This window comes from Rhincodon typus, chromosome 1 (genome assembly GCF_021869965.1).
Source record: "Rhincodon typus isolate 14 chromosome 1, sRhiTyp1.1, whole genome shotgun sequence".
NCBI lineage: Eukaryota > Metazoa > Chordata > Chondrichthyes > Orectolobiformes > Rhincodontidae > Rhincodon > Rhincodon typus.
In genome coordinates, this window is record NC_063332.1 from 52,954,774 (window position 1) to 52,967,405 (window position 12,632).

General features: G+C 38.9%; 1 protein-coding gene across 1 annotated transcript in view; it reads left to right on the forward strand.

Moving 5' to 3' along the window:
- The first annotated feature begins 256 nt into the window (after window positions 1-256).
- Window positions 257-12,632, forward strand: part of LOC125482773 (ectopic P granules protein 5 homolog) — a 31,980-nt gene continuing 19,604 nt past the window's right edge. Inside the window, exons 1-3 of the mRNA XM_048594949.1 lie at window positions 257-458; window positions 1,153-2,214; window positions 9,600-9,840. Coding sequence (XP_048450906.1) covers window positions 408-458; window positions 1,153-2,214; window positions 9,600-9,840 — 1,354 coding nt within the window. The 5' untranslated portion in view covers window positions 257-407. The remainder of the gene's footprint in view (window positions 459-1,152; window positions 2,215-9,599; window positions 9,841-12,632) is intronic.

Here is a 12,632-nt window from a genome sequence, read left to right on the forward strand (position 1 = left end):
TATTTTTGCAATAAAAATATTAGACTGGAAGAAGAGCTGGATACTTAAAAACATAAACTGCTGGAAAAAAACATCTGAAGAAAGGTCACTGGGCTCGAAACGTTAACTCTGATTTCTCTCCACAGATGCTAGCAGACCTCCTGGGATTTTCCGCAATTATTTCGGTTTTTCATTTCGCTCAATCCTTAAATTGAGGAAGACTGCTAAAACCTGCAGCCCTGGGCGATCCTTGTTCATCAATCACAAAACCGCATAACTCCGCCCCCTCATCTCGCGCATGCTCAGACTCTCGCGTCATTGGTGAGCGGTTGTGTGACCTGTGACCGCGCGTGGCCGCTCCGCTCGGTCTCGGCCTGGCCCTGGTCCTGGTCCTGGTCGTGCCTCAGCCTCAGGATCCGCTGTTTAGGATGGCGGAAGCTGTGCGCCCCAAGAAGTCTAAGCACTCAGCAAAAGTGGAGGTAAAAACAACAGGAGCAGTGGGTGGGGGTCAGGCTGTCTCCGCTTTGGGGGTTCAAGCCGTTAGGCAGTATTTATAGCTCGGGGTAAATGCGGTGGTCTCGGGGAGATATCTGGAATAATAATTCTTGCCTGCATTTTGAGGTTGTATTAAATATTTATCTGTTATCTTCCCGGAAACAGTACTGCTCTGTCGCGTTTTCTATTCACGGAGTCTCATTGACGTCTCTAAATCTTATGCAATCCTGTTCCAGGCGTCTTTTAGGTAAAAAGAAAAGCATCTGTACTTAAATAAAACTGTCCCATATATTTGGCACGACTGAATAAAACTGTTCAGTCGTTTATCTTAGCAGCAGATAAGTAGTCGTTTTATGAAATGTAATCTCTCTTCGCAACTACCAGTTGCTTAGATAACATGACATATGATCTTTCTATTCACATCCGAAATAAATAAAATTCCAGAGATAGTAGAAACTGCAGATGCTGGAGAATCTGAGATAACAAGGTGTAGAGCTGGATGAACACAGCAGGCCAAGCAGCATCAGAGGAGCAGGAAGGCTGACGTTTCGGGCCTAGACCCTTCGTCAGAAATGTGACCAATGTTGTGTTATGGCTAATGGGAAGCGAAAGTGAAACTGATATATCAAACCAGTTAAAGGTGGGTGGCTAATATGTCATTTTCTTTTGGATTTTCAGGACAAAAAGAGAAAAGCGATGACAGAAACTAAGAAAAAATGTTCAAAACCTGAATCAGATCAAGAATCAGCTTCTCATGCGATAACAAAAACACAGATTGCCTCATCCAGTCCAACTGAAGCCAATAAAAACCAAAAAGAAACTATTTTGAAACATGAGGGCCAAAGTGAAGAACACCAGTTTCTTCCAGATTTGCTGATAGCAGAGAATACTGTAAAAATTACTCAAGAGTCTGGGTCATTGGTGGAAGTGGTGTCCACTGCAATTGCAGAAACTGAAATTGATTCAAAACAACATGTTGGGTTGGACAGTAAAGATCAACAGCGTCATGTAAATCAGACAAAAAAATTAAACACTCACCATATCCCTCACAGTAACACTGTACTCCAAGAGGTATGTGGGATTCCAGAGACTAATGAACTACCTTGCTCTAGTAAGACCACTATTAATCAAAACAAACATTTGCAGGATATTAGTGATGTTGAATCTGCTGTTTGCAGTGTTTCAGACCAAATTCAGTCGCACTCCAGAAGTACTGCTTCACAGAATGTAACAGTTGATTTGAAGGAAAAGGAGGTCTCACAGAATAAGGATGTTAAAAAACCTGCTATTTTAATACTGGATAATTGTGGAAAAGAGACGGTGGATATGAAGCTGCATAACATCATGACTGATCTTCCTGTACGGTTAACTGTCGAGAGACTGTACCCTGATTTGCCATTTGAGGCCAAGAAAGACCCTAAAACTGCATTCATTGAGCAGGTTTCATCTCATTCCGGAACACTCTATCCAGTTATTCCATGTGAAGTTGTACCATTTTCAAAAGAAGAGCTCAAGATGTTTTCATTAGGTTCATGGCTGGAAAATGTTGATACATATGTTGAAGAATTTTTTTCTGTGGCCACTCAGGATAAAAATGAGCTTTTTGAACTTCTTATGAACTATGGGAGATGTAGGAAACAACTTCTGCAGGCTGAAATGGAATTGCAGACAATGATGTGTGATTATGAAAGTATCAAAAAAAGGCTGTGGACGTTTAATGAAGAGCAACTGACTCTCCAGGTCAGTTTGTTTTTAGTTATGCTCAATTCATCCTAGACTTGAAACTTGTAAATGGAATTTATTCATTGTTGATGTCTTTTGTGATCAAGAGAATCACTTCTGTTTCACTTTTAGTGACATACTAATATAAAATTGGAGATCAGAGCTATGCTTTAAATTGTATTGTTCTGATGGAAGGTCATTAACCCAAAATAGCAATTTTGTTTCTTTCTTCATAGCTGCTGTCTGACCTGAGTATTTTTTAAAGCATTTTCTGATTTTATTTCAGACTTCCAATATCTGCAGTATGTTACTTTTGCATTTACTTTATTTTTGGCTCATCTGTTGCATTACCAAAAGTTGCTTGTCAGGTTAGTATTATCAAATCATCAAGACTGGTAAATCAAAACGTAATTTGCTTATTTGCTTGGATGCTGCTGCTGCTGAGACTCAAAGAATAAACTTTCAGAGCTGGTGACTAAGGACACATATAACTGAAGCTACAGCAACAGTTTGAGATCTTTTTATAAAATCACCTGGCTAAGTAATAAAGCTTTTGGAACTGATTCTTTTGAATTTTCTGTTCCATATCATGCTGTTGCACCCCCTCCAAATGTGGGAGCCAGAATTATTGTCCAACATATCTGTCTGTCTATCTACCTGTCTTTCTTGATCTGATTTGTTTAGTTATTCAGTAATGAATTCCTGCACTTCAGTTTTCAGATTTCCAACGTTGAGATTATATTGTTTTAGTCAAATAGACATTGATTCCACTTTCTATGTATTAGCTTCTGAACAGGGATAATGGTAAAATTATGCAGTTGCTACCATTAGAACATTTTAGGGAAGCATTTAGACAGATTGGAGTTGTGTAATCCAGTCAGGGTTCTGTCTTTAGTCACATGCATTATTTTAACAAGGGTAGATGGGAGGGAAATCTCCAAATTTGAGTAATATCAAATTTAAAAATATGGCACATTGTGAAAATGGAAGACCACAGGAGTCATCTCTTAAGTGAACTTGGGAGAATGGCCACTCATGACACATGCAGTTCAATATAAGTGCAAAGTGGGTGTTAGGGAAGTTGGAACTGCAAATGCATCCTCTTGTTACATTTGTGAGGTTTAGAAGATGATGTTCAAAACTACATCGTTGAATGATTAGGGTCATATGAGCTTTCCTGAAGTGAAACTGACAGTGAAACTGAATAGTTTAATTCTTAACAAAGAAGATTTAGATTGTTTTGCTGGGAACAAGGTGCTTAGAGACAAACCTTGAGTCTCTGGCAGTCATTGAACAATGTTTTAGATATTGAGCTATAAAGAGTTGTGCTTTTAACTGTCCATTTACTTTTAATTGAAAGCGAATTGGGATCAAAGACACCTAATTAGCATTTCTGCCAGGATGCAAGATTTGTGTTTCACAGGAGTATGAAGACAACAGAGGAAGCTGTTCTGAAATCGGTTACAGGTTTCTCTACAACTCACCAAGTTTCACTGACAGCTGAACGTCTGCATGGAAAAGAGGGAAACAGTTGCTTGCTTTGTGAGTTACCACAGCCAGATGCAGCAACGAGATTGAGGGAATTGTGATGTAGCCATCTAAAGATACTCAGAGATATATCCTGGCATGGTCAGGGAAAGTAGAATCTTCAGAATGGCTTTCCTGCTGGTGGTGGGATTAAGAAACTGAAACCAGAACAAAGCAGCTGGAGATGGTTACTCAAAGTTACTATTGCGCAAAACTGGGATAGCAGAACCCATTGAAAGCTGGGAGTAACTGTGGATTGTTTGCTATAAGGAGTGTAATTCTGCAGAGTGAGAAATACAAAAGTGGAATGTTCCTCAGGTATAGTAGGAACTGCAGATGCTGGAGAATCCGAGACAACAAGGTGCAGGGCTGGATGAACAAGTTTATTTTGGGCAATTGTTGCGGTATAAGTTTTAAAAGGTGCATTTGTTCAGCTAATGACTTTTTAAAAGATATTCAAATTAATTATTAGTCTCCAGAGATCATTACATTAGATGTAAGTTTTTCATTACAGCTACAAAATCTGTAGTGTAGATGTTCAGGCCTTAATAAACAAGATTGCAGTTAGAACAACTTGAGTACCTGAAATTCAGTTTTTATGTGTCGAGGAAGGCAGTGATAGAGTGATAACATCACTGGACTAACAAGTGAGAGGTGCAGACTAATGCTGTAGACTTTGACTTTACTAATTGAATTTAAATTCAATTAGTTAAATCTGGAATATAAAGCTAGTTGCAGTAATAGTGACCATGAAACTACCATCAATTGTAGCAAAAATCCACCTGGTTCACTGACATACTTTAAGGAAGGAAATTATCGCTATGATCTATGTATGACTCCAGACCTCCACAGCAGTGCGGTTGACTCTGAAATGCTTTATGAAATGGTATGCCACTCAGCTCAAAGGCGACTAAGAAATGAGCAATAAATGCTGACCTTGCCAGCACCACCCATGTCCCATGAAAGAATAAAGGGAAATAAAATTCAAATAAAAAGTACAGAGTAGAAGAATTCTTCTTAGCCTTTTAAGCCATAGTTAGAGTTGTGAATGAAGGTTTTGTAGATCAGTGTAGAATGATATTGAGTGGGTGGTATGTGGATGCATTAGTTTAATAGTTATATTGATTATAAATGGAAATTTGAAAGATTAAGATTGTGATGATGGTAGAAATGATTGATTGGTTTGGGAGGCTGGGTAAGCTAACTGAAATGCTTAAAAATGTGAAAGTTTTCATTTTAAGAATAAAGAGAAATTATTTCCGCTAATTGCTTTATACTTCTGTAGCACAGCTTGGGCTGACAGTGGCTAGTGATATTCGCGCTGCACAAATGCCAGGCTGTGACCATCACCAATAAGAGACAATCTAATCACCATCCCTTGACATTCAATGGTGTTACCATCACTGCATCCCCCACTATCAACATCTTGAGGGTTACCATTGACCAGAACCTCAGTTGGACTCACCACATTAACAGAGTGGCTACAAGAGCAGGCCAGAAGCTAGGATTACTGCAGCAAGTAACTCACTTCTTGACTCCTCAAAGCCTGTCTACCATCTACAAGGCACAAGTCAGGAGCGTGATGGAATACTCCCCACTTGCCTGGATGAGTGCAGCCCCAACAACACTCAAGAAGCTTGACACCATCCAGGAGAAAGCAGTCCGCTTGATTGGCACTACATCCACAAACATTCACTCCCTCCACCACCGATGCTCAGTAGCAGCAGTGTGTACTATCTACAAGATGCATTGTAGAAATTCACCAAAGAACTTCAGACAGCACCTTCCAAAACCACGACCACTTCCATCTAGAAGGGCAAGGGCAGCAGAAATATGGGAACACCACCATCTCCAAGTTCCCCTCCAAGTCACTCACCATCTTGACTTGGAAATATATTGCCATTCCTTCACTGTCGCTGGGTCAAAATCCTGGAATTCCCTCCCTAATAGCATTGTAGGTCAACCCACAGCAGGAGGACTGCAGCGGTTCAAGAAGGCAGCTCACCACCACCTTCTTAAGGGCAACTAGGGAAGGGCAAGAAATGCTGGCCAGCCAGCGACGCCCACATCCCACAAATTAATAGAGGGAAAAAAAACATGGACATTAGTGAACGGAATGAGTTTTACAATCATCTGTGGTAGTTATTATGGTCAGCATCATAGGTCAGCTTCATGTTCCAGATTTATTAATAAAATTCTACCAGCTACCATGGTGGGATTTGAACCTGTCCTCTCAGCATTAGCCTGGGCCTTTGGTTTACTCATCTAGTGATATTACCATTATTGCACAATCTGCCGTGCAGGCGGGGTATAAAATTAAATTTTTTCCAAAAAGCATAAAGAGGCATTTAGATGGATTCACAACATGCCAAGGGCTGTTCGAATATGAAGTGTAATATCAAAAGTTAAATTTAAAAACAAGTCACTCAATTTGTGAGGGAATTGAGTGAATTAACCAAACAGTTGAAATTCCTTTGAACTTCTGGGTGATTATGCTTTCAAAGCTCTCTTCAGCCTCTTTTGAATGTTTATACATTGTTGAAGTACAATGTGAAGCTCACATGACTTAATGACATTACTACAACCACAGATTCCTCCTTATGTTCCAGAATGTGAGAAGAAATCAAAGACTTTTTACAAGTGGTCAGTGGCTCCTCTTTATGTTTTACATGTTTTCTTTACATTTTGTCATTTGCCGTTTCATTTTTATGGTAGCAATATTGCAAGTGCTATACAGCATTTTCCATATTCACTTTTTCAAATGGTAACATAAGTGGTCTTTTAACATTTTTTTTGTTACTGCTGGAATGTCATCGTACCAAATTGGGTTAAAAGTCACACCTGCAAGCTTTTGCAAATGCAGGGAATAATCCCAGTGTTTTAGAACATTGTCACAACCAGCTTGTATACTATGCAACCCCTAGAGAGTGGGAGCTGAGGTTGTGATTGTAATTGATAATTTTTAAATTGTCCTTTCTTCTCCACAAATAAGGCAAAAATTGTTATGTAAGTTTCATTTTTGAAGCTATCTTGGCAGCTTGGTTGGCTTAATTTTCCTGTTATTATGGAGCAGATCTTTTTTGTCATCATTTGTGTTACGAAAATTGCTGGCTGTCATTTTTCTTTTGAAACACAAGACCCACAACTATCCATTCATGTGGTGGAACATCCTCCGGAAACTCAGTTAGCAAACTCTAATGTATAGGTTCTGAGCCACAGAAGGGATTTTATCAGGATCAATATTATTTGATCTGCCCCGTGCACTCAAAATATTCTTTATTTCGTGCAGGAAGTTTGAAAGCATGCCAGTCAAGATTTGAAATGTGGAAATGATGGGATGGAAGGACTCACCTGGTCTATATGAAATTCAGTAAGCTGCTCCAAAACAGACAGCATATTCACGTACTTAGTATGACATAAGTCATGATCTAAGTATGAATTATAATTCCAGTATCATATTTCTATATGTTTAGAATTTTCAGTATTTCTGAAATTAATTGGTCTGACAACTGCATAATTGGGATATTTCAGTTTTTAGATCCCTGTCCCAAAGTATCTACTAGTATCTTAAATTTTAATGTAGAATTTGCAAGATGGCAGTAAGATTTCACAAAGTACACAAAACCATGAAATTTTAGTTCATTCACGGATATAGATCACTGTAAAAATGGGAAGAATTGGACTATAGTTTTCTATTTCCAAATCTGAAATGCAAAGATTTAAGTTTATTCCGTTAAGTCATGGAGCCATTTTAAAAAAAACATAGAAACACAAAAGAATTGGAGCAGGAGTCGGCCATTTACCCTTCAAGCCTGCTCCACCATTCATTATGATCATGGCTGATTCATCCAACTCAATATCCTGTTCATTCTTTCTCCCCAGACCCTTTTTTTGATCCCTTTAGCCCTAAGAACTATATCTAACTCCTTGATGCATTCATTGTTTTGGCCTTACCTTCTGTGACAAGAAAATTTTATAGGCTTGCCACTCTGGGTGAATAAATTTTCCTCATCTCAGTTCTAAATGGCCTGCCCTGTATCCTTTAAACCGCGACCGCTGGTTTTTCTTACAATCTTGTGTCTGTCCCTATTGAATTTTAAACAAAAAAAATTGGAATTAGAGAACTAAACAAAAGGCAGCGAGCCCAATTCCCAGGCCACCCCACAAAATTAATTTATTAGTTCTTACTGGCTCCAGCTATTTTCTCCCTGTTTTCTTGGAATATGCTGTGAATGCCAATTGAGGAGTGAACAATTAAAAGAAAACAGAAAATGCTTTGCAAGTCTGGTAGTTAAATCTTGGGGAGAGACACACAGTTAATGTTTGAGATTATTGACTTCTCATCAGAAAACTAGTGAAAGAGTGGGAAAGGAAACACAGCAAGAATAAAAGCAAAATACTGTAGATGCTAGAATTTTTAACAAATGCACAATGCTGGAGAAACTAGGCAGGTCTGTCAGTATCTATGGAGAGATATAGAATTAACACAGTTCTCAAGAAGAGTCATAGCAGACTGTAAGCGTTAACTGTTTCTTTTATCCACAGTTGCTGCCAGACCTCCTGAGTTTCTCCAGTGTTCTGTCTTTGAAGCAAAGGGGAAGATCAAATTATTTTAGCATGGAATATGAACATTTATTGTTTTCCAGTTTCTCCACCTAAGATTTTTGTTGATAAAACCTAGCTTCCTCCTTTTTGCGGCTTGTAAAATGAACCACTTTCATTACCATTAAAGATGTCATTGCACTGTTTTTGAAAAAAAGTGAAATTTTTAATTCTTTCCAGACAATATTTGTCTCCCTACGTGTAGAGCTGCTCATGGTTGCATTGTGATTTTTGAAGCAGGAAGCAGTTGATCTGTAGTGCAGAATTGGACTCTGTTGCAAATTCTTTAGCTTCAGGTTGTAAAATAATCAGCAATCAGAAAGAGAGATGCTTTTTCATTGTAATTGCACACAGAAACCAGGGCTTGCAGGTGGTTTTTAACTCCCTTTCTTGTGTATTGCTGGAAGCATAAAACAAACATCTTTTTCTGCCCAAGCTGCCTCTTTCAATTCCTGTTCATAATCTGAGAGAGAATCTACAGCATATGGCTTTTCTCTTATGGTGGTAATCAGTCCTTCATTATCTCCGTAGCCACAGGAGATCACAGTTCAACTTTCTTTTGAATGGTGCCTCTACTTTGAAGTGTTGCTGTCTAAAGTCCCATAGACACATTTCAGGTGCAACATTCCATTGTTCCTGTCTGAACTTCGTGTAACTTGCACAGGGATGTTCCAGATAGCCACTCAATTTATATTCTCAGCTATCCTTTGGCTGCTTTGTCTTTTTAAAAACCATGCAGCTAGAAGTTCAATATTTGTAAGTAATTTGGGGTTATAATCTTTTCATGACAGTGGGTTCCTGAGTCTGCATTTGAACCCACTTGTTGTTATGTCTTCTCTATCCGCCTCAAACATAGTGCATTAATGTTTTGAGTGTTTACTGTTAAGTTAAGATGTGGAAAATTAAATAGATTCTTGACAATGTATAGGCATTTACAGATCCAGAACTGTTGGTATATTCTTAGACCATATTCCATGAATACCAGGAACTTGTACACCCATTACTCTACCAATTCCAGAAGGTTGCAGTACAAAGTAAATTTGAAGGTGGCAATGGTTTGCTGACGTGAACAAGGGAGAGTCTATGACACTGCATGTGGTTTTTGCAGTTAATATTTTTAAGGATAGGATGTCATCTTTCTTTTAATATTTTTGTTTAATATATTTCACTTACAATATCCAGTACAAAATTTAGTTTTCACAATTTCACCATCTGTATGGAAACTTACATCACCTTCTTTGTACATTTGGCCATGTGTTTTGCTTTATTTATAGGGAGTTTGTGCTGATCAAACAAAAGTTACAGCCTATCATCGATATCAGACTGTGGAGATGAACAATTCAGTTGTTGCAGAGCTGCAACGGATTTTACGTATTAAGGCTGATCACTTGCATCAAACACTGGCTCTACATGCCTATACTTCAGTGCTCTCCCGACTGCAGGTGGAATCTTACATCTACAGGTTGTTAAACAGCTCAACTGCATTTAGAACAGTGACAGGTCTACGTAGGCAAGGTTTGTATGCCTTAAGTGGATAGCTCATTATTTTCAATGCAGATCTTCAGTGTAGCAGAATGTCTGCACTAAAATACTAATTTGTCCTTTCACTTAAGAAAGATGTATACTCTTGGTACTTTCTGTCTTTATTTCTCTAGTTTTCCAGATATTTTCTTAATATTTTACATCTTGGTGATGAAATTCACTAAATTTCTCCAGAAACCAGTTGAATAAGGACTAAAGTAATAAGCAATTGAACAATTTTAACCCACTAGGAAATTTTCAGTTGGCATTAAATCTTAAGTGCACCTCCTCTCGTTGGCATACACAAATAGTAGTCTTTTTTGACAGTCTGATTGTTTGTTTGACTTAAAGACAGATGTTTTCTGGAGAATATAATCTTGAAAATGTCAACAAAAAAATAAATTTATGGAAATGAATGAGGTCAAGCCATATCCTAAATTGACAGCTTGATAGCTTTGGGTTTGGATCTTTAATCAAAACCAAATACTTAGGTTGAAGATTTAATTTCAAAGGGCAAGTCATGATGTGAGAAGAGGTACGAATCAGAAATGTTGACCTATCATTTTGAAGCCTGTTCTATGATCTGTACTTCACACCACTCACCCACCTTAATACTGTATCTGTTATACTCCTAACTGGGCTACTTTTTCAACATCCTCCAGTTAAATCATAGAATCCCTAGAGTGTGGAAACAGGCCGTTCAGCCTAACGGATCCACACCAACCCTCCGAATAACATCCCACCCCGCCCTATCCCTGTAACACTACCTAGCCTGCACATCCCCAAACACTATGGGCAATTTAGCAGGGCCAATCCACCTAACTTGCACATCTTTGGACTGTGGGAGGAAACCCACACAGACACGGAGAGAATGTGCAAACTCCACACAGACAGTCACCCAAAGGTAGAATCAAACTCGGGTCCCTGGCGCTGTGAAGCAGCAATGTCGCCCACATTTAGAAGACTGAAACACTGGCTTCGATCTCAATCACATTCTATTCTCTTGCTACTGAAGCATTCCTATCCCTGGCCATCATCTTAAATTGAACCTAACTATATGCAATAACTATATCATATTTGACCCTGAACTGAGCTCATAACCTTTCCGTCTCAACAACTGCCTCTGCTGCTTCCATCACCAGCCTGCCTCCACCCCTATTCTTATTTCCTCAGACTTATTCTAAATCCTTATTTGTGTCATTATTACCTCCAATTACTCTAGTGCTTTCCATCCACTGTAAACATCAGTGTACATGCTCTGTAAACATTAATTTGTCTAAACCACTTCTGCCTATATTTTGTGGTAAAGATCTCATCTTCATGTTTAAATCCCCTCATGACCTCACCTCTTCCTATTCCTGCAAACATCTTGAGCTCTATAATCGTCCCACATAACACTGTTCTTGGCCCGATACATCTACTCTTCGTTATGCCATCGACAACCGCATCAACTGTCAAGACCGCAAGCTTTGGATTTCTCCCCCTTAACTCTGCCTCAACCATCCTTATGACCCTCCTTAAAAAGTGACTATTTTGACCAAATATTTAGTCACTCACTCAAATATTCCCTTTGGCTTGGTGCCATTTTTATCAGATCGTCCTTCTGCGAAGTATCTTGGCATTCTTTTCCGCCCCAAGGAGAAAACACTGAATAAGTACAAATTGTGATTGGAACTAAGCTATACTCTTTGATCAAGTAAATCTAATTATAATTGTCATGTTACGTGTTAACTTTCCAAATAAAATTGGACAATTATCTAGAGAAAAAATATTTTCAAGGCTGTGAGGAAAAGGTGGGGGACTTGGACTGAGGGAGTTGCTTTTGCACACCAAGTACAGACAACTGCTGAATGTTCTGTGCTGTAATGTTTCTATGATTCTCCTCGTTGTGCAATAAAGTAGCTTATTGAATCATCAAGTGTTAGTTCAGTTGACATTGGATATTTCAGGTTGAAGTCTTAAGCATTCAACACAAATCATAAAGCGCTAATGTTACGGTATTATCCAAGTATGTACAAGGAAGTGTGAATCAACTCCCATAAAAGTAACAAACTCAAACCTCTTATGGAGCAATTGACCGGACTCAAAGATGTATCTTTAGCAGGCCTGAGTTTATTGCATGAAGTTGCCAGAGTTTTGTGCCGACTCTTATGTACTTGATGAAACAAAGACTGAAGCTCTTCTGAATTGAAAAACAGGTGTCTCAATTTGGCCATATTAAACATATTTTCAGAATCCAGCAAGTGTTACATAGGATAATTATCAGAAGAGTATAATGACATGTTTTTATCTTTTATTAATTAAAAGGATGAGAATTTTAAATTGGCAGTAGTGATCCAGAACCAATGTAGATCCGTATGGCAGGGTCATGAGTGAGTTGAACAGGATACAGGCAGCAGAGTTCTGTGTTTCTGTTGTGCTGCCAGAGAAGAAACGGACTGTCATAAATTCCAACTGATAAACATAGAACATAGAACAGTACAGCACAGGAATGAGCTCTTCAGCCCAGAATGTTATGCCGCGCATGACGCCAAATTAAACTAAATCCTTTCTGCCTGCCCTTGGTCCATATCCCTCCATTCTTTTGTATATTCATGTGCTTATCTAAAAGCTCCTTAGACACCCCTATTGTATCTGCCTCCTCCACCACTCCTGGCAGCACGTTCCAGACTCATACCACTCTGTGTAAAAGACAACAAGGTGCAGGGCTGGATGAACACAGCAGGCCAAGCAGCATCATAGGAGCAGAGAGGCTGACGTTTCGGGCCTAGACCCTTCATCAGAAA